Raw genomic sequence first — 22,477 nt, forward strand, 5'->3', positions numbered from 1 at the left:
CTCTTGGATTTGGTGGCATTTGTGAGGGAGGTTTTTCCTTGTTTCTGGTCCATCCTCAGCGTTGGGCTCTGCTGAGGGTGCGTTGCTTTGAATCCAGTTTTGGCAAGGGCCTCGTGGAGACTGCCCAGGGATGTGTCTGGGCCGAGCTGGGGCTGCAGGAGGATCCCTGTGCTCCTGGAGGGAGGGAGGCTGTGCTGCCATGGCCTTTGGAGTGTCCCTTTGCTCTGCTCCTGCCTCTTGTCCTGCTTGGAGATGGAGTCAGGCAGTGAGGCAAGGACAGAGTTCCCCAGGAGGCAGCCAGGCTCCTCAAAGATCACAGAGCAGCTTCACAGGCAGGTGAGGCTCTGAGACAGCAATCCAGGGATCAGCTGAGCTTCCTGGCAGCCAGACACTCGCATTCCCAACAGAATAGCCCAAAAGCAGTGGACTCCTGGTATGGAATATCTCCCCTGACCTCCCTCCTGACTTCCAAGCGTGTCCCCCTCACCGTGTCACTCTCAGGCTGTCACTGCAGGGTGTTAAATGTGTTTGTGTTGAGAATACTGGCTTGGAGCAGCAGAGAGAAATGGGAACAGAGTTTGCAGCAGGTTAGGATGAGTTGGGATGAATCTGATGGAATTGCGTGCAAAGGAACCATCCTCAGTCTGGGAAAGAGGCAGGGAAAGGGAAGATTCAGGCTTTTCCAAAGAGAGTGTGGCTGAAAGAGGGGGAAGGATACAATGCAGGAGGTAAAACTAAGAATAGAGGAGTGTGTTATAAAGGGAAATCTGGGGCTGGAGGTCAGGACAAATTAGAACATGCAGAAAATGTACTCCACTAGGCCATGGATTTGTAATTCTGGAAAATAACTGAAGTGTCTTCACGTGGGGCAGTTCTCATGAGATTATAGAAAATATCAGAACATGTTCTCAAAGAGACAGTCTTCCTTTGGCCTGTGAGCAGAGCAGAGGATTAAAATCTGGGTTTTGGAGCACAGAGCCCTGTGAATTCTGAGAGGCATGGCTTTTCCTGCAGGCACCTCTGGGCAGTAGAGCTTCATGGAGGGCCAGCACCAGCAGGCTGTGCCCAAAATACAGTTTATTCTGATGATGACTGCAGAGAGGGGCAGCAAATCTCCCCAGGACAGATGGAATCAGGAGTAGGAGGGCTCTGGAAATGGGTTGTGGGTGAGGCTCAAGCAGGGGAAGGCAGTGTTTTATTGTTATTACCTGGAGTGTATCCAATCCTTTAACAGACAGGAGGATTTGCCAGTTTGGCTGTGCTGGAAAGCTGGGCAGTGGAGCCATCCATCCATCATCCATCCATCCATCATCCATCCATCCATCCATCCATCCATCATCCATCATCCATCATCCATCCATCATCCATCCATCCATCATCCATCCATCCATCCATCCATCCATCATCCATCCATCCATCCATCCATCATCCATCCATCCATCCATCCATCCATCCATCCATCCATCATCCATCCATCCATCCATCATCCATCCATCCATCATCCATCCATCATCCATCCATCCAACTACCATCCATCCCTCCATCCATCCATCCATCCATCCATCCATCCATCCCTCCATCCATCATCCATCCATCCATCCATCCATCATCCATCCATCATCCATCCATCATCCATCCATCCATCCATCCATCCATCCATCATTCATCCATCATCCATCCATCCATCCCTCCATCCATCCATCCATCCATCCATCATCCATCCATCCCTCCATCCATCATCCATCCATCCATCCATCATCCATCCATCCATCCATCCATCCATCATCCATACATCCATCCATCCATCCATCATTCATCCATCCATCCATCCATCCATCCATCCATCCATCCATCCATCCATTCATCCATCCATCATTCATCCATCCATCATCCATCCATCCATCCATCCATCCATCCATCATCCATCCATCCATCCATCCATCCATCCATCATCCATCCATCCATCATCCATCCATCCATCATCCATCCATCCATCCATCCATCCATCCATCATCCATCCATCATCCATCCATCCATCCATCCATCATCCATCTATCCATCCATCCATCATCCATCCATCCATCCATCCATCCATCCATCCATCCTGCAGTGTCCTGTGGCCAGCAGTGCTTTGGGAAGCTGCTGGACTGAAAGGTCAGGGTTTGCTTTGGTGGTGGTTTGGTGCAGACTGTGGTTGGAGGTGCCAGGAGCTGCCCATATGTCTTGGGTTTGGCACTGGTCCTAGAGAAGGAGAAACAAGTGAGATTCTGCAAATGAGTGTTTTGATTATTGCTTTTGAGAAGATGGATAGAGGTGGACTGGCTGCAGGAGCAGGATTTATCTTGGCAGTTCAGCAGCCTGCTCCAGGCCTTCCTGGTGTGTGTGGTGTGGCCAGAAGTGCTCTGGATTTATGGATGACCTTTGGAAGCACAGACAGTTCTGGGGGAGCTGGGGTGCTGCAGAGACAAGGCCACAGAGCCTTATCTGTGTCCAGCAGCTTCAAGGTCTGATTTTTAAAAAGGCTCCTGTATTCATTACCAAGAGCACGGGGCTCTTCTAACATAAAATAAGCCTTAATTCTTAGATAATTCTGTTGCATCCTGTGCTACTTCTTCAGAGCCTCTCCCCACCTGATGTTGGTGCATAAATACAGACCAGACTTTCCCCCCATTTTCTCTCCCTGCAGTAGCTCCAGCCATTTTAAATCTGTGAGCTGGAACTCCAGGGATCTTGCTCATCCTGATGGACCTAAAAGTGGAGCACACAGGGGACATTCTGGGAGTTTGGCCATGAGCCCAAGACCTTTAAAATCATGAACCAGATTCTTGGTTAGCTAAGACTTTGGAGCTTTCCAATGTGTTAGGAAGTCACAAGATTTTTTCAGCCATCAGGTTTTAATTTTTTTTGTCCTACACTGCCCTGCATTGACATAAGATACCAATAATTTAAAGCACTCCACTTCCTGGAGAATCCTTTTGAAATAAAACTAAATATGTAACCAGTTTGTGGAGACAAACATAAAGGTTTAGTTTCTTTGGAGTCTGTATTAATGGATATGGCCACGCATTTCTAAGCTGCTTTCTACACATGCTCACTACCCATCCACCCCAAGAAAAGCCTGTTTTTTACTACCTGATGTATATATAGGATATCTATATATAAATATAAATACAAAGAATATAAATATAGGCTGTTACATGTTGCAAACACACACAGTGTGAGCAAGACATTGATTTGCAGCCCCACACATCAGAAATGACCTGCCGAGGTGCTGGGGGGTCCCAGGGCAGTAAAGGTGACCCTCTGTGCATGCAGGGACTGTTGAGCTGTGTGCAGCTCCAGAGACCCAAATCAGTGGGTTTGGGCACCTGGGCTCTCAGGTGGCTCCTCTGGGCAGGGATGTTGCACATCCAGACAGAGCTGGCTGCTCCCAGATTCCCACGGAGATGCTCACATCCACTCTGACTCACATCCATGGCATTTTATTGTTGGGTTGAAGACTGTCTAAAAATTCCCTGGCATTTCTCCAGAGAGAGTGCCAGCAGCCCTTAAACTCAACTCATTTCCTTTCCATCAGACCACGGAGCTCATCAATAGCAATCTCAGGCTCCAGCAGGGAACTCAGAGGTGGGTGGGATTTGCCACCCTCCACAGCCTGGTGGTAAATAGGTCATTACCAACACAACAGCAGGAATAAAGCACAGAAAGGGAATTTGGAGAGGGAGAGATGATGGTCCTTTCCCTTTGGTAGCAGGTATTTTTGCTGGTGCCAGCAGAATGATTTAGGGATTTTTTTGCTGGTTACTTTATAGAATCAATGAACAGCATCTTATTGTAGGTCTGTATCTGGGGATTGACAAATGCTTGGTTGCTTTTGCACCTCTGTGGTTGCTTTTATTAACTAATGGGAGATGAAAAGACAAGGTGAAGCCCAGGAGCTCCCTGCAGACTGGAGCTCTTACCAGTTCATTGGAGCCTTTTCCCAGCAAGTTGCTCTCAGAGCCCTTTTTTTCTAGTAGGAATGTCACATACTATAGAGGGACTATAAGGGGCCAGTTTTACCTTTAAAGTCTAGGTTTAATTTTTTTTCTGTTAAAAAAAAATGTGTTTCGACAGTTTGTCACATCGGCTCAGCCTGCCACGTCGTGGGCAGTGAAGTGTTAGGAAGGAAGAGCAGAAAGTATTTTGATGAAGGATCAAGTCAACTCACTAATGTTTTTGAACATCTCCTGTGTTGACCTTGGTCCGCACAGACACCCGCCCGCTCCTGCAGCTCTCCTGGCTCCAGGAGAGCTTCTGGAGGTGCTGAGGGAATTGCCAGGCAGGGTTTGGGGAGATAGCAGGAGAAGTTCTTGCAGGAGGTCTGTGCTTTGCAGCAGAGGCATTTGCCAGCTTCTCCCAAAGCCTCCATCCTGTGTTTATTTTGGAGCTGAGGAGGAGGGAAGGAGGGAGGGAAGCATCATCATCCTTTTGGTAGCTATGGAGAGTGGGGAGGGCAAAGTCTGTGGAGCACAAGAGCCCCCAGATCTCCACGCTCAGCTTCCAGAAAAGCTCAGTCCCTCCTGTTGGGCTTGTTTTTATCACCAGACAAACATTTAATTATTTTACCTTCACGCTGCCGCTGAATCAACTGAGAGAACTACAAAAGATAATGCACTTCTATTTTTATATCTTATACTAATGAAGCTCAGGCTGGAATTTTCCCCTGCACGATTGGCTGGAACAGGGGAGGAAAAATTCTGAGGGAGAGGAGGAGGGAGCGAGACGCTCAGCATTTAGCAGTGAGCATGGCTGTGGTTGGAGCAAACCTGCAGCACTCCAAACACTGCTGGAAAGTGAGGAGAGCAGCATTTTCTCCATCTGCAAGGATCATAGAGGATTTTCTCCGTGGTGAGGGATGGATGGAGGCAGTGACACTCCAGGACTGTGCTGCTGGCTCTGCTTTCTTGGCAGGGCTGAGCACCAGGGCTGGGCTGCCCCCCTGCCCCCAGCGTGGGCTCACTTGCTCCCTGGAAAACATCCCCTGGGACTTGGCAGGAGCCGAGTGCTCCATCAAAATTCATTAATATGTTGAGTTGCCACACGGCTGCGTGCAGCCTGCTGGGAAGTCCAGCACTGGGACAGGGTGGACCAGGCTACCTCAGAGAGAGTGAAAAATGCGTAGGGACTGTAACATGAGTGGGGAGGCAGGTGCTTAGGGCTGGCCTGGGGTGACACATTAATCTGAGGTGGCGCGATGGCAGTGACCGATGGCCCCTGAGCTGGATGGGTGTCTCTGGAGAGCTCGGCTTACCCAGAGCTGGTGTTTGCAGCTCAGCATCGAGATGAAAATCCGATCTAAAGTCTCCATATCTGATAAGAATTTCAGTGCCTGGCAGCAGAGATTTGGCCTCACTGCTGGGAGTCAGCCTGGCAGGATTTGGATTGCAGCTCTGCTGGGATCAGCAGTGGGGTCTGGGGCTGTGTGTGGAGCAGCCTCTGTGAGCCCCTTTCTGAGGTGAGAAACTGCTGCTAAACTGCTCAAAGGCTCCTGAAAGAGTCAAATGAAAGGATTTGACATTTTCTTTCATAAAAAAAGAAAGGGAGTAATCAAGGCATAGTCGTGCATGGGTTTGTTAATTTGCTGAACCGCAGCGCTGTCAGTCAGTGGGAAATGAGACACTGGGTTTTAGTTGGGAAACACGAAGGGGAAAAGTCAAGTAGAAATCCCAAAGAAACAGCATTTTCATAGGTTTTCCAGCATCTGATTTGAGCTGACCCGAAGGACCTGAAGGCCGTGGGTCCTGAGCATCCTTGCGGGCATTTTGGGCATGACAATGTTCAGTATCTGCACCCTAGAGAAAGCAGCTGCAGTATTTCAGTACCTGACTGGGTGTGTCACAGGTCAGATGTCCTTTGAAGGGGACAAAGAGGATGAGGCCCAGTGAGGAAAACCAGGAATGTGCTTGAAGAGTCACCCTCAGATCCCAGAAGGTCCCTGTAGAAATTTGTCCTCTTGAGCAGTGCCCAAATGTGGAATGGTGCTTTATAGTGCTCATAAAAAGAGCTGTTAATAAAATTAATCTGGGAGGGAAGGGCAGCACAGAAAGAAAGATGAAATTTTACAGCCCCAGCCCTGAGTAGATGAAAAGTGTAAATCCAGTGGTAGTGCCTGGAAAGGCACTGTTTGACCCCAAGGAATGTCACAGCTTCAGTCCAGCTGGACAGGTGCCACCAGCACCATCACTGCCATAACTCCTGTCCCTGTGTGCAGACCTTGGTCAAGGCCAGGGATGGAGCTGCCTTGAGCCCAGGGACTGCCTGTAGTGTCCATCAGCAAATTGGTGTGGCACAGCCTTGGGCAGGGCTTCAGGCTGCCAGGGAAGAACAGTGTGGCCATGAGGGCAGGAGAAGGGAGAAAAAGAGAAACCACTTTAGTCCATTCATGGGAAATAGGGAACTACATGGAGGAGATTTAGGGAAACTGTACAGCCCAGGAAGGTGGGCACCATGATTCCCTGGGATCCTGAGGCTCATCATGTGATGCTGTTCAGCTTGAAGGGTCCCATGACAGGTGATTTCAGATTTTTAGGAGAAGTTTTATCTCAAAAATGCAAAAAGAGCACTGGATATTAGGAACATTGTTTCCCAGAGAAGCTGTGGCTGCCCCATCCCTGGAGGTATCCAAGGCCAGGTTGGAGCACCCTGGGATGGTGGAAAGTGTCCCTGCCAATGGGCTGAGCAAGATGAGCATTAAGGTCCCTTCCAAGCCAAACCATTGTTTGCAATCCTCCTTCCTTTGATGACACAGACCAGCTGGGTGCTGCCACACCTTTCCATGATTCAGTGATGAGGAAAGCTGGGAAAAGTAGATGGCAGCAGGTTAGCATGGGAACCAACTCCTGTGCACTGGGAGGACAAACCCGGGGAGCTGGGAGGGACGGCTGGGTCCGTGATGGATGCTGATGGCTGAGGCTTCCCTGGCTCAGGGAACAGTTTGTGCCTCTGGCCTTTTAAAAATTGAACCTTGAAAATCTGGAGGAAATAGACTTTTTATCTGGTTAGTGTTTTGGACCTATAAAAGTGGAAGTCATAATACCCTGTAAAACATTTGAGGCAATTTGGGAATATGGCATTCCTTATTAAACTCTGTGGGTTTTAGAGACTTCTTAGGTTTTCACAGTGGTGCAGGCTGTGACCTCTATAATGTTCAACAGGATTCTTGAAAAATTGAGACCAATTTAACAAGAATAGCTGCTGCCTTGGTGCTCCAGCTCTTCCATTTCTTTCCTGCCTGGAGTTAAGTTCATAATGGTTTAGCAGAACCTTTTTAGTTGCTAAAAAGATTATTGTGGTCTGGGCATAGGGGACCACTTTGTGACAGATATTTTAGCAGAACCATTTGTCCATGGCTGGAATAACAAAGTGAAATGTCAGAAGTACAATATTTTGAAGGTCAGAAATCATAACTCTTTGCATATTTTCAAGGTTATTTTTGGCCAGTGTAACAAAATATACTGTTATTTGGGTGTTTGAGGGAATATAAACCTCTGTGTATAAAGAGGAGACCTGGCAGTTGTTTACAGCTTTCCTTGCTTTCCTCCACACATCATGTTTCCTGATGTCTGGGGGGTGGCAGAGTGTTTGTGCCAGAACTAGAGATCCCAAAATGCAGCAGCAGGGATGTTTTTCTGTAGCTGGAATTTTACTCTGTGTCTGAAAATCCAAAGCCTCTAATGGTTTAAACTGAGAGCTGGTGCACATCAGAATTCTGTGGCACTGGGATGTTTCCTCCTCTGGGATGCCAGACTTGTCTTTTATCTCATTTTCTCTTTATTCCTGAATGAACTTTGCCCAGTTTGCTGCACCAAGCAGAGAATGTTGGTGCTGTGCTCTCTGCAGGTGGGATGCTCTGTGCCCTGCAGTCTTCCCTGGAATTCTGCTCCCAAATCTCTGTGTGTTTACAGGGTAAGCAGCATCCCTTCTATGTACCTGTCTGTGGCACTTGGGAAGAGCAGGCAGAATAAATATTCCTGTATTTCCTTCACACACCAAATTCCCTGAGGTGGCATAAGCATGGGGCTGCATTTCTCCTGCAGGAAGCTCACATGAGCTCTCAGAGGCTGCAGGACCCTGTGCCACAGGAGCTTTTGGTCTTTAACCTTCCTCTAATTGATGAATAATTTGTTGCTGTTCCATGCAGATGTGAGTTTTTTTAGGGATCTCATAGCACCTCCCTTTTCCCAGTGTTGCCTAATGAGGAGTCTGAGCTGAGAATTCGTTGCTCCAAGACTTTCTTCCTCCTGATGCCTTGTGAAGGTTGACTTGGAACAGAGACTAGATGGAGCTAAAGAATAAAGTAGGGATTTATTAAGAGGCTTCAATAGATCCACCTTGGGCAGCACAACCCAAAATGGTCACAAAATGCACAATTGGTCAAGGGGTCTCTCACTTTTATAAGTTCTGCTCCATTTGCATACTGGAGTTAATTGTCCAATTGCAGCTTTAGCCCATGAAGTCCCATCCTGCTTGTTTTTCTCTCTTCATTCCACATTGTTTATGCTCTTGGGCCCGAGATTTGGATCATTTGTCCTTGGTCCCAAGCTAGAGAAGGAATTGTTTTGTCTCCCTGCTCTGTGCAGAGAGCTCACCATCCCCTGATATGAAGCCCAGACCCACACACTAAAGCAGCTCAGAATCTGAAAAAAATCAGTAGGAATATGTAAGAAGGGAGAGTGATTTCACTCAGGTCTGGCTGTGGTTATCCCAAAGCTATTCCCGGGAATGCCACAGGGCTGCCCACAGAAGGATGTGGGTAGGAAATGCAATGGAAAATGAAATGGAAATGCAGAAACTGCTCACCTTATCTCTCAGTTAAGATCCCATCCTCTCCTGACATCCACGATCCTGGGTGTCAAGGTTTGGAAGACAGCATCAAAGGAGTGCCTTGGGCTGAAGCCTGCTCAGGCAGAGAGGCTTTCCTGGGAGGAGTGGATCTGCCAGGCTGGGAGGGGGTGGATGCTGGTGCTGCTGCAAACCCCAGTGTCTTCCTTTTCAATTGTATAATTCATCTGCATGGACTGTGGGAATTATCCACGTGCTCTGGAGTCAATGTGACAGTCCCAGCTTGGCCCAGGGAGCTGAGCTTTGGTTTGGAAGCAGGGATTAAATGATGTCTATTAAAACTTGACCAACTGAGGAAAACCTGCTGGCCAGGTTGTTGGGAGGAGAGGGGAGTGAGCATGGTGAGCTGCTTTGATACGAATTGCTTTTCCACAGTGTGGGATGCTGCACACTGTGAGATCCTGTGGTGATGGAAAATGGGAAAGATCAATCCAAGATTGCAGGGAGCCCTGGCCAGGCTGCTGTTCCTCCCTGGTGGAGGATATGCCCTCTCAGCCTGGCCTGGTGCTCACCACAACCACCACAACACAAACATTCTTGGCTGGTTTACCATGACCTCAGCATCTCCTTGGACTTCTGTCTCCCAGCTGGATTTGAGCACAGTTTCCTCTTGAGTTTAATAATTTGTGAGGCTGCTCTGCTCCCCTTGCCAGGCTTGTGGCTGATGTCTGTGGCTGCTGCAGGGAGAGGCAATGCCCTTCCTGTGTCTGCAGCACAGCTCTGAGAGGGTAGATCTGGATGGCACAGAGGTTTTGGAGGTGTGTGTACCCTTTCATTGGGCCCTCAGTATATTCTGTGCCAAACTCTCAAGCACTCAGTGGAAGCTGAGTGAGGAATTGCTGTTGTGGGACCTTCATCCCACTCGTGGTCCTTCAGAACCAAGGCACACACAGACACAAAAAATCTTCTATCGGTGTTTGCAAATTACTGCAGACAGGAGCTTACAAGCTCAGAGCAAATCTCTCTTGCTAATTTTCCAGAGGCAGCACTGAAAGAAAGAGAATTTCACACAGGACACTGAAAAAACACTCAAAAAAAGCCAAAATAAAGGAAAGTCCCTCCAGCTTTCAGTTCCAGAATTACCCTGATGTATCAGCTGCCCACGGTTTTCTCTGCAGAATGTCCCTTGGGTCCCTCTGAGTCTGGAATTCTTTCCAGCACTGAGCATGGGGAGTGGAGGAAAACAAGGAAAGCTCCTTTTCATCCAGAGCTGTGCCACAGGAGGCTGAGCATCCTCAGGGCTCCAAGCATGGCTCTGGTGCCTTCCCCCGGGCACCATCCCAGCTGCCAGCTGGTCTGCAAAGGTTGGCATCTGTAAGGTCTCCAGTTTAAAAATAACAGAGAGAAATCTCCCTTCTGCAAGGCCCAGATAAAAAGAGGATGGTTGAGGTAACAGTGATTTAAAAACTCCTGGTACTGCCTCGGGCACTGCAGGGAGGGAATTGCAGGGCCATGACAGCTTTTCCCATGGACACCAGGTGCTTTCCTTGTCATCCAGCTGGGGGAACCCAGTTTTGAGTTTCATTTTTCTTTAGGTTTTCTTCAGTTTCTGTATTTTTCTTTAGAATTCTTAAGCTCACTCTGTGCTTGTCAGCCCTGCTGCACTGGTTTGCAGTGGGGATAAAACAAGTTTAGGAGGGTATGGGAGAAGGCTGTGTTGTGTTGAGCTTAATTTCTGTTAAAAACCAAGGTGCTGGAGAAAAGGACTGTCTGTGCTGGTTGAAGCAAGGAATTTGGGATGAGATGCTGTAAAGTGCTCAGAAGCTGAAAATGTGGGGTTGGGAGCAGCTCATATATCTGTGACCTGCTGAGCTGTGTACCTGCAGCACCTTCTAGGAGAAATTTGGTGGATTTTGGGGTTGGAGGTATAGATAAGTAATGCCAAGTGATGCTTTGCAGCCCTGAGGGAGGCCAGACACAGGCATGGTGCTGCTGCCTCGTGGCTGGGATCTTCTCTGTGAGCCTGGAAAATCTGAGGGATGGATGGATGGATGGATGGATGGATGGATGGATGGATGGATGGATGGATGATGGATGGATGGATGGATGATGGTTGGATGGATGGATGATGGATGGATGGATGGATGATGGATGGAGGGATGGATGGATGGAGGGATGGATGATGGATGGATGGATGGATGGATGATGGATGGATGATGGAGGGATGGATGATGGATGGAGGGATGGATGGATGGAGGGATGGATGATGGATGGATGGATGGAGGGATGGATGAATGATGGATGGATGGATGGATGGATGATGGTTGGATGGATGGATGATGGATGGATGGATGGATGGATGATGGATGGAGGGATGGATGGATGGAAGGATGGATGGATGGATGGATGATGGATGGATGAATGATGGATGGATGGATGGATGGATGGATGATGGATGGAGGGATGGATGGATGGATGGAGGGATGGATGATGGATGATGGATGGATGGATGAATGGATGGATGATGGATGGATGATGGATGGATGGATGGAGGGATGGATGGATGGATGGATGATGGATGGATGGATGGATGGATGGATGATGGATGGATGGATGGATGGATGGATGATGGATAGATGGATGATGGATGGATGGATGGATGATGGATGGATGGATGGAGGGATGGATGGATGGATGGATGGATGATGGATGGATGGATGGATGATGGATGGATGGATGGATGGATGGATGATGGATGGAGGGATGGATGGAGGGATCGATGGAGGGATGGATGGATGGATGATGGATGGATGGACGGATGGATGGATGGATGGAGGGATGGATGGATGATGGATGGATGGATGATGGATGGATGATGGATGGATGGATGGATGATGGATGATGGATGGATGGATGGATGATGGATGGATGGATGATGGTGGATGGATGATGGAGGGATGGATGGATGGATGGATGGATGGATGGATGGATGGATTGATGGATGATGGATGGATGGACAGACTGAGGGCTGGACTGAGGGATGGATGGATGACTCTGTGAGTGTTTTCACCCAGGTGGAGGAAGCATTGCACACACCTTGATGGCCTTGGGAATGAGGAGGTGGTGGAGGCCCCTTCGGATCCTGCACAGTGACATTTCCAGAGCAGCCTCGCACTGCAAACTCCCGGCTCTGTCCGAAGCAAGTTCCTGCATGCTGGCATCATTTGCATGCATCAGGATAAATCTGCCTTGCCCGGGAAAGCTCTGGCAACAAGAGCACTGCAGCTCCCAGTGCAGGGCAATGCTCAGATGAAAGCTGCTGGAGAGAAAACGTAGGAAGAGCAGTGAGGGGAGAGGGGAGATAAGGGGAGAGCCTGAGCTGGCAGCACAACTGGAGCTTCAGTCCCAGCTTGGCAGGGCTCACAGCTGTGCAAGCCCAACATGGGGGGCTTGGAGGGAGGCAATGACTGGCAGAACATCCAATGTGGCCAAATAAAAGGTATTAAGTCCTGGAGGGAAGGATCAGGGGGGTGTTCCATCTCTTATCCAGGGGGTTTGCAGTGGAGGTTGACAGACATGTTTGGTAGCTCTGAGAGGCACTGAAGTAGCGGTAATGGTTGAGGCAGAGCTGAGGAGCTGCAGGGAAGGGTTGTGGGCATGTGGCTGGTTTTGCTGTGCTGCTTCTCGGTGCTCCCTCCCCAAGCATGTCCCTTGTCTCCTTGAGCTGCTTAGTTTTGGTGGCATTCAGTGTTCCCAGGTTAGACACTGGAGCAAGAATCACTCCTGGAGATTGGCAGGCCTAGAGCTTCCCACATTTCCACATGTTCCAGAGCTGCAGAAGCCTGGACAAGCAGCACTCCTCAGCTGTTCAGTGGCTTACAGGAGGGGAGAGATTGCTCTTGGTAGGCAGATCCTCGGATCTGTGCTGAGGACCCAGAGCAGCTGTGCTGTGTCAGGTCACTTGATCTGAGCGCTGGTGAGTCGCCAGTGACAGCGCCTCCAGCTCCTCACATTGTGTTCCTCTGCTTTAGCCTTTGCCTGCCTGTCCCCAGCCCTTCCTTGGGGCAGGTCCTGGCCTCAGTCACAGCAGTTCCATCTGGGGTGAGAGCTCCGTGGGTGAGACATGGCTCTGGCTCCAAGGGTGGCAGGGGACTGTGTCCAGAGCAGGGCGTTATTGGCCCCCGGGTTCATCCAGGGTTGGCTCTGACAGGCAGAACTGCACAGCCACACCCACTGAGCAGTTCACAGGAGTTTTTGGGTTCTCTCTGTAATAAAGACATCGAAAGTCCATAAGCCCCACTTTGTATAAGGAATTATGGCCTGAAGCAGCTGGAATTGGATCATGGCATTATTGTGTGTGGGCTGTACCTGCACCTCTGCATGTACAGGGCTGGTAGTGCATGGCTGTGGCCCCTGGGGCTGTGTGCATGTTTATTATTTTTTCCTGGATTTTTTTTGCTTGGATACTCACGAAATGCCTGGGAATTATCCAAGTATAGTCATATCTTGTTGAAAATTTGGATGATCTGTCTACTTTCCTCATTTCCCTTAATTCTTGATCTCCCTTGTTATTCTTCCCTTTACCAGGAATCCTGCAGGAGCAGGTAACCCAATCCTACCTTGGCACAAGAAGACCCAATCCTGATCTCGTTCACTCTCCTAAAACCCAAAAATTAAATCTACTGGATTTAGCATATTGACACTGATTTCCCAGCTCTGCTGGTGCTTTCTGGATTCCCATCTGCTTGAAACTGGACGGAGAACTATTAATTCAGGAAACAGCAATTTGGGCTTGATGGGGATGTACTGACCTTAAGCCTTCATTAATATAATTAGTGCCCTTGGTTTGAGGAGGGCTCTCTCCACTTGGACTGTGACATGAAAGCTCTGAGTCCCTCTGACCTGAGGTAGAGCAGCGGGCGTGGGGGCATGGGAGATGCTCTGCACTGTCAAAAAGTTGTTTTTCCAGAACCTGAGTCTTTCTTGTTTTAGGTTTCCCATTCAGCTGGGCTTTGGAGACCAGCCTTGGTTTAGCATTTCTGTTCCTCACTGTTTATGTCTTTTTTGGGCCCTTGATTTATGTAAGAGGAAAGCAAGTCACTGCAGAAACATCAGCCTGTGAAGGAAAGTTTCTGGAGCTTTTAGCACAAGGCACAAATGTTTTTCCCCAGAGTTTGGAGAGTATTTTGAGGAGGGATTTGAGCTTGATGGAGATGCCAGAGAAGGTTTGAAAGTATAGAAAATGTTTTCATCTTCCCTTAGGTGCAAAAACGACTATTTATTCAAGATGAGAAAAACTCCTGCAGGTGGATTGCTAGAAAATTATGTGAAGGGCTGGAGAAACCTGGCAATGGGGATCTTCAGCTTGATTTCTTTAATGGCTTGATGAAATTAAATTTTCTTAATGTGGATACTCCTGGAGAAGCTGAGCTTGCCCTCATAACTTGCTCTGGTGAACCTGAACGTCCCATTCTTTCCCTTAAAATCCAGAGGTGTGTGGGTTGGTTCTCATTACACAGCTGTGCTGAGCTGTGGCATGGCTGGTGCTGCGGTGTGAGAGAGGAGAGGATCTGCCGAGTGGGAAGCAGTCCTGGAGTAGGAGGAGTTGTTTGGAGGTGGGATCATGTAGGAAGCCACCACACCTTCTGCAGGGACATGTTCATCCCTGTTCCTTCTTCAGGATTTGACACAAGCCATGTATATCCTTCTGCAGAGAAAGAAGGGGAAAAGGGTTAAAAATGTCATATCTGGCTCCTTCCTAGTGAAGCCTTTGTAGGTGCAGGGGGAAGGTGGTTGCCCTCAGCAGGGTGGGCTCTTCCTGGGGTCTCTGCTATTTCACAGGATGGAAAAGCCAATATTCTTTCTCTTCCAGTAAGTGGAGGAGAGGGGAATCTGCCTTGACCTGCTGGTGAGCACCTGGCCTTTCCTTCCTCAGGAGCTGGCCCAGCAAACTGCAGGCAAATCCCTGCTTTCTTTCAGGTTTTGTTGGCTGGGGGAAGCTGGGATCTTGTTCTGCTTCTGAAATACCTTCTTTACCACAGTGCTGAGATTTGGGTCTAATTTTACCCAGATAGTGAAAGTGGACTATTTAGAAGCCTTAAATGTTCCTGCAGAGGAGGATGTGGAATATTCCCAGGGTTCCAGCTAAGCAGCCAGCAGGATTGAGATCCCTGGCAGCACAGGGCAACAGTGTGAGGCTCCCAGGGACAGCAGTGCCTGCTGCAGCTTCCAGGACAAAGCCTGGCTCCACCAGGGGATCAAAGGCTGATGGGGAGCTGACAGTGTGGCATGGCCAGGAAAAAGCAAGCTATGATTCAAGGATGGATTAGAAAATGGATTTCCAGGAGAGATTGATGCCCTATACCAGACAGTGGTGCAGCCTCACTTGGACAGGGGCAGACTGATGGCCAGCATTGCACAGGAGTGGAATTGCACAGGGACAGGCATGGGGGAATGAAGGATGGGTCTGAGCAGGTGAGCACAGAGAGCTTTGGCTGGCCTGGCAGGTGCTGCTGGAGCAGAAGCTGCTCTGGGAGTGCTCTGAGGACAGAGCTGCCGAGCAGAGCTGCTTCAGGGGAAGGAACCAGCAGGTGTGGATGATCCCAGCAAAATCCAGGGTCTTAGGAGGAGTGTCTGATCACCAGGCAGGAATGTGATGATGGAGAAGCCTCCCTTGGGGTGTCACAGGGCTGCAAATCCAGAGGAAGAGAGGCTTGGGAGTGGAGATCCCTCCAGGCAGGGGGTGTTTGGGACCCCTCCAGAGCAGCCTGGTCACTGCCATGGCTCACCCTGCTGCTGACAGCAGTTTGTGCCACAGGCTTTAAGCTGGGGAAAGGTTTATTGATAATCATTGATAATTATTTGCAGTGAGTGCCTGGGGCTGGGCACATGCCTGAGCTTTTTTCATACACCCTCAGCTTAACCTGTTTTGCTTCACTTTGATTCCTGCCATGGTCCTAAATTGTATTTGTTAAACATGAGGAAAATGGAGCCGGTGCTCAGACTGACCCTCACAGTAACTGGCCCTGATGTCACAGAATCCCAGAAGGATTTGGATTGGAAGGGACCTCAAAACCCAACCAGTGCCACCCCTGCCATGGCAGGGACACCTTCCACTGTCCCAGGCTGCTCCAAGCCCCAGTGTCCAGCCTAGCCTTGGGCACTGCCAGGGATCCAGGGGCAGCCACAGCTGCTCTGGGCACCCTGTGCCTCCCCACCCTCACAGGGAAGAATTTCTTCTCAATATTCCCTTTAAATCCACTCTGCTTCAGCTTAAAGCCATTCCCCATCACCACAGATCCTTGCAATATCCAGGTTTTTAGAAGTTTTTCCAACTTACACGGAGCAGAGAGACGTCAGAGCCTCCATCAGAGAGCCAATCTGGCTGCAGCACGTCCCCAGCTCTGGCACTGTTGCTGCTGGTGCGGGGCTCTTGCCCACGTTCACTTCCAACATGGTGAATTCTGTGGTGCTAACGAGTGTTGCTGGGTTCCCATGGCAACCCTTGCGCTAATTAACGCACAGTAGCCAGGGAAAAAAAATCTGTCCTTACTGATGAATTAATTGGACAGGATTGATATGGGAGGAAGAGTTGGGAATGGCCTCTTCAAAGGTGTGTGCAGGGATGGGACTTGCACTGCTTTGGAAACACAAACCTGTGTTACTCTGACCTTGCAGCTTTCAAACTGAAACCCTGCTCACCATTTGGAAAGGGTTTGTGTTTTGGAAGGAATAAAATTATCCTGACAAATGTCTAGGAGCATAACTCAAGCAGTTGCACTTTTTTGTTCCTTTTTTTTTTTTCCTTATTATGACATTTTAACTTGTTTTTTTGGTGTTTAAAAGATTAAATAAAGCCCAAATCAATTTTAGAAGTTAAATGCTTGAAAGAATCAGAAATTGCACATTTAAAGACTACATTATTTTATGTCAGGAAAAAACCTCCAGTTCCTGAGAACTCCTCCCAGATTCCAGCCTCCTCTGCTGGCTCTCGCTCCAGTTGCCCTGGTAGCTGTAGCTGTTAGAGATGGGCCCAAATGGAAACCATGGATCCAGCCTGGTGTTCTGAAATGCAGAGGACATTGCCCATTCCCAGCGTGGTCCTGGTGGTGTAGTGGTGGCCTTGGAAGTAAATCAGGAGTAGGAAAAGCAGTCTCTGTGTGCTGGGGATGAGTCACGGAATGGGTTCCCATCAGCGGTGACAATTAAAAACTCCTTCAGCACTTTGTGCACAAAGCATTGGGCTAAGTCACAGTGTCCTGGCAAATTCTTCCTTGGATAATTGTCCTCAGACTTGCTGAATGCTCCCCTCCTGCAGTTTTAATTAGCTGGAGCTGTGGCTCACCAGCTCCTGCGTGGTGATGGCCACGACCTAGCAAACCTTGGTGGAGACCTGTGATCCCATGACTTGCTGCCTCGGTCCTGTTGTGCCTGCAACGATTACCTGCAGCCAAAAGGAGCCTCAGGAAATAATGACTGTACTTTAGGACTCTTTAATGAGTTTTCCAAACTCTCTGCTGCCCTCAGCACCGAGAGCTCCCAGAGTCTCAGCTCTTGGTGCTTGGGGGGTCAGACATTTGCAGGTGGGAAACCAAGGGGTTTTCCCTGGGGCTGTGGCTCCAGGACGGAGTGGTTGTTACACTGCAGGAGAATTTGGGGTGTCATCAGCAGGAAGAGCTTTGGTTTTGGCTGATTGGTTATGGGTTTGGCTGCTCTGGTGCATGTCCCTAGCTGGAGAGCAGCGACTGACTGGGGATGGTGCTGCCATCCCAAGCAGCTCTGAGGAATCTGCCTTTCCCCACGTGTGCAGCAGGACTGACAGGATAAGGACTGAATGAGGTTCTCCCATGAGACTTCAGCCTCTCCCAGTCTCTGGGCACTGCAAGGTTGTGCCTTTTCCTTGTGACAGATCTGTGCTCCCCTGGGAAGTCTGTCCTTAGGTACCTGTGCCAGGTGACAGCATGCACAGGTCCCCTTTGCCAGCCACAGGTGCCTCAGGCTGTGCACACCTGAGACAGCAGCATTGGATGGACACAGCAGCTCCTGGAAAATGTGTTCCCAGTGTCCAGAGTTCACAGAAAAGTAGGAGCATTTATTATCTCTGTCCATGGTGGCCCCTGTGAAACAGGAATGCTGCATCCAGGAGAACGTTCCTTTCCTTTCCCCTGGATAGCTGCTGCTCTTTGAGTGCACCTGTGCCAAAGCTTGATACCAGCACCTAATTTGGATTTTATTTCCTCCAGCTCTAAGTGCAAAAAATATTCCCAGTTCTTCCTCTGAGTGACCCCAGGGGCTTTGTCCAGTGCAACAGTGCTCTAAACTGGCACTAGTGATAGTGCAGACACCTTTATTGCAATGTTCTGTGGTATTTATATATCTATTCTTACTTAATTAAGGCTATTTTGGGCACTAAAGTGCTTTGAAACATTGACAAATGTCCTCTGGATTTACTGGCTGGTGATTTGAGTTGTTAAAAGTTGTTTGAGGAGCTGCATTTCCAAGGAGTGTAATAAATAATAGAGATGGGATTATTTTTGCCTTTTTAAGGAGAGAAAGAGGATGTGTCCAAGTACATAGGTACCTTTTGGGACAAGTGAGTTCCCAGAAGGGTGAAAAGGTGAGGCTGAACGTCCAAACAGCCACAGGCTGTTGGCACAAAAGTGTGGAAGGATTTGAAGGAATTGCCTCAAGTTTTTGGCAGCACTGTGTTCCTTCCAGGAGGGAGGCTGGGGCTGCTGGGGGTAGGTGGGTCCAAAGCTCTCATGGTTTGGAGAGTTCTGGTTCCTGGTGCAGAGAGAGGCTCTCCCCTGGCTCTGCTCCCTCCAGCCTTCCTGGACTGCCTTGGTAAAATTCCTTAATTGATTTTATATTTCTCACCTTGTTGATCCTCTGTTTGAAATCCTTTGTTGGTGTTTTCTTTTCAGATGGTTAAAATGGAGCCTTTCTCCATTTCAGACTCTCAGCTCTCTCCATTATACATAACTAATGCCTCTCTGGAACTATTGAAGCTGTGTTAGCAGGCTCTGAAATGGGAGTTTAGCTGAGCTTTTAACGGGTTTAATCTTTTCCTGGGTATTAATCCCTCCAGAACCTCTGATAAAATTTGTTGCTATTTCTCTGAATGCCTCCCACACTGTCGATATCTGTCTGGAATGAGTTGCTTGGTGCAGAACAAGCCATGGAGGGGGGAATCCTACAGCCTCCCATGGATCTTGCTCTCATTTCAGTGCATTCCCAGCTCCTCTCTGACTCCCTGCCACTGCTGCTCCTGTGGTTCCTTGCCCTCGGAGCATCTCTCCCATTGAATATGGGGTTGGAATGAGTTTGCTTCCTGTTTATCAGATGTTTTTTGGTTCTCAGATGCATTTCCAAGGTTTGCCTGTTTGATATCAGCAGAGAATGTCAGGGAAGAGCATCACCTCTTCCACACTGCCATGGAGATGGAAAACTATCAAAGACCACAACAAATGTTGGCTTTGGTTTTTTGCACTTTTTTTTTATTGCTTTGTGCTGCATCACAGGATCCTAAACCTGTGTGACAGCAGACTTGGGCTGTGATCCAGATTATCAAAGACTGCAGCTGAACTGGAGGGGAAATGATCCTTTTTTCCATCATGTTGGTGTGGAGATGATGCCATCTCCTGTGGGGTAACAGCAGACGTGGGACAGCCCCTCCCACCTGTGTCAGCTCTGGGAAACACAGGATCTGAGCCAGAAAACCAACCCAACATAAACCCAAGGAAGAATCTCTCCAGGCTTTTGAGGTGTCCAGGTTCTCCCTGACTCCAGCTATTACAGATGAAATAGGAAGGAGAAGGGGGTTGTCCATCATGCCTGACTATGGAGGCACTGGCCCAGCTGCTCATCCCACCCCTTGGCCACATCTATGGCCACACGTCTCCAATGGCAGCTCTTTTCCATAGCTCTTCCTTTTGGATGCACACCCTGGCTGCCCCAGCTGTGCAGTTCCAGGAAGGCAGCTCCTTTCTTGAGCAGAACTGACCATAAAAATGATTGTGCAAATTTGTGAGAGTAGGATAATTTATCGTTTCCATGGCAGTGCTGGGGGAGAGAAGAGCACTGAGGAGTGAGGTATGGAATAGCAACAGAAACCTGGGAGACACAGATCACATTCCATCTTCCCTGTTTCTTTTCTTCTGAATGGGTCATAAAACAAAAGCAAATGAGGCAATTGGAACTCCCTGTCCACTTTCCTGGGGCTTGTTTAAATGAGGATTTACTTCAACTAAAAGCTCCTTAGAGCCACTTAATTCTTCCAGGTGAAGTAAATATCTAGGCCAGTAGTAAAAATTCCTTACAGATGTCTTCAGGAGGGTACTTAGCAAGCACTTTCCTGAAGAGAACATCTTGGACGCCTTCAAAGAGCAGAAGCAGTTCAATGATGGTACATTTGATAGTGGGGCAGGACTTGGTATAGCCTTGGGAATATTTGGAAATTGCTCCAGTGTTAGAGGAATGAAATGGGCTTCGGAGAAGTGAGGGTACATGCTCTGATTTTCAGCAGTTAGTCAAAATAACTCTAGCTAAAGTTTTATTTCAGAGATTTGGGCATATTTCACTATCAATTAAGATAATCTCCTGTGGTACTGCATTGCAAAATCCCTGCGAATTCCCTGGGTGGATCCCTTTGCCATGCTTGTCCCTTCCATAGCGTGGTTGGTATGACCTGCCCACCACATGGAACATCTGAGGGAAGCTCACACGTTCAACTTCTGCTTTCAGCTGAAAAAGAAAACCCACACTGAAAAGAGCTGGAGATTGTCCATTAGGTCAGAATTTCCCACCTTTGTTATTTGGTCTCTTTTCTGGATATTCCTGTCCTAGAAGTGCCAATCCTTTAAGGCATCCTTTCCATGTTCTGCCTTGGGAAAACCTGTGTCTGAAAGGAATAATAATTATATACTGGCTATAACTGAGTGTAGACTGCTTGCCAGGCAAATAATATATGGAATAGCTGAGGCTGAGCCTGAGTGGATCCTTGGATGGGAATTCCTTGGACTCAGCCTTGACAGCTCCATTTTGGCATGTTTCAATCCAGACCCAAGCTCTGTGTGCACTCAAATCTCTTTGTACCTGTGTGTGCCAGCCTCCTGGACTGCCATTTATGCTTTACTCCAGTTTTGCTGTAAAAATGGAAAGCAGCACTGGAGTTGTCCATCAGCCACAAGAGCTGTGTGTTCCTTGAAGGAAGAACCCGAGTTGTTTGAGGAACGTGGGCTCCCAGGTGTTCCCATGGACTTTGGTGACACTCCTCGGTAAGGACAAAGCCTCACATGAGGCTGGCTGTGCTCAGTTGGCTGCAGGAGGATTGCAGAGAAATCCCAGCTTCCCCCAGTCCTGTCCAAGCAGGGAACAGCAAGAACCTCTTGCAATTTGGGCAGTCTGGGGGATGGATCAGAGGCCCGCTGCTCCAGCCCAGGAATGCATCACCTCCATCCAAGAGCTGCCACTGCCCACCCAGTGCTGCTTCTGGAGGCACCTTTCCACCAGAGGCAAAGTTGAGATGCTTTGGAGGTCTGACTGAGAGGGAAGTTGGTTGCTTTTCTTCAGAGTAGGAGCCCATCTGTCTGTGAGGCTCCTGGATAATTTCTGAACTGAAGCCAGAGCAGGACTTGCATTTACCCTGCTCATTCCTGGCACTCCATGGTGTGGTGACATCTGGTCAAAGGTTGGATTTGATGGCCTCAGAGCTGTTTTCCAGCCTTAATGATTTGGTAGCTCTGTGACTATGAGTGCTCCTGGCTCGAGGGCTATCCAGCTGCTATGAGTGACCAATTTACTGCCAGTGGTTACCCCAAACATGCAGGAGGAGAGAGCCCAGGCCAGGCAGGAGCTCTGCACAGGGAGCCAAGGAGGATGAGCAGAGCCCTGCTGTTCTCATGGAAACCACTGCAGGATTCTGTAGATCAGGTAGTGGGACAGGCCAGGGAAAGGACAGATCTTCCATATCAGCACAGCCAAGGGTTAGCTTCACATGGGCTCTGCTGCTGCCAGTTCTTCTGGGGTGAATCACATCCCAGACGAGCTGCTTTCCACCCAGAGGCTGCTAGGGATTTTATACACACTCCATTTGCCTTTCCCCTCAGCTTGGACAGTTGAATTTTTTTCAGGTTTGGGGTTTTTCTAAGCTTAGGTGTTTTGAAGGTAACATTTTGGTTCACCTTTGGAGTTGCCATTTGACTTCTCTGTAGCACGTTGTGATTAGTGATTAATTACACAGGACATGTTGTGACTCCAGCCCGTGTCCTGGGGTGCTTGTCGCAGCAATGATGCACTGGGTGATTACTCACTCCCCTTAACCTGACAGCTGTATTTCTTCCCCTGACTGCTTAATGACCTTGGCCAGGTACGTGCCTTGTGTTTTGTTGGAGGGCGTTGGGGATGTGCAAATTTTTCTTCCCCTTGTGTGACCTTCATCCTGCCTTGGGATGAAGAGAAGGGAACTGTTCCATGAACAGATGGAGCATTATTTCTAGAGGAAGGTGGATAACACAGGAAATTATTCATTCAAAACCCCTTCAGACAACTCAGATGTTTGCCCTGAGAGAGTGTTGCAAATCCTAGTGCAAATACCTGCTCACACAAACTATCCAGCTATCTTGAAAATTTCATGTGAATGTGGAAGTCATCCAGT

The 22,477-nt window shown here is 48.8% G+C and overlaps 1 protein-coding gene across 13 annotated transcripts in view; it reads left to right on the forward strand.

Moving 5' to 3' along the window:
• ARHGEF9 (Cdc42 guanine nucleotide exchange factor 9) overlaps positions 1-22,477 on the forward strand; it is a 177,523-nt gene that overhangs the window by 75,737 nt on the left and 79,309 nt on the right. For 2 of the 13 annotated variants that reach the window (XM_068205131.1, XM_068205130.1), the window contains exon 2: positions 11,898-12,022. The exons of the other annotated variants lie outside the window; for them this stretch is intronic. In XM_068205131.1, the coding sequence (XP_068061232.1) occupies positions 11,924-12,022 (99 nt within the window). In that variant the 5' untranslated portion in view covers positions 11,898-11,923. The remainder of the gene's footprint in view (positions 1-11,897; positions 12,023-22,477) is intronic. 13 annotated transcript variants of the gene reach the window in all.

This window comes from Anomalospiza imberbis, chromosome 14 (assembly GCF_031753505.1).
Source record: "Anomalospiza imberbis isolate Cuckoo-Finch-1a 21T00152 chromosome 14, ASM3175350v1, whole genome shotgun sequence".
NCBI classification, from domain to species: domain Eukaryota; kingdom Metazoa; phylum Chordata; class Aves; order Passeriformes; family Viduidae; genus Anomalospiza; species Anomalospiza imberbis.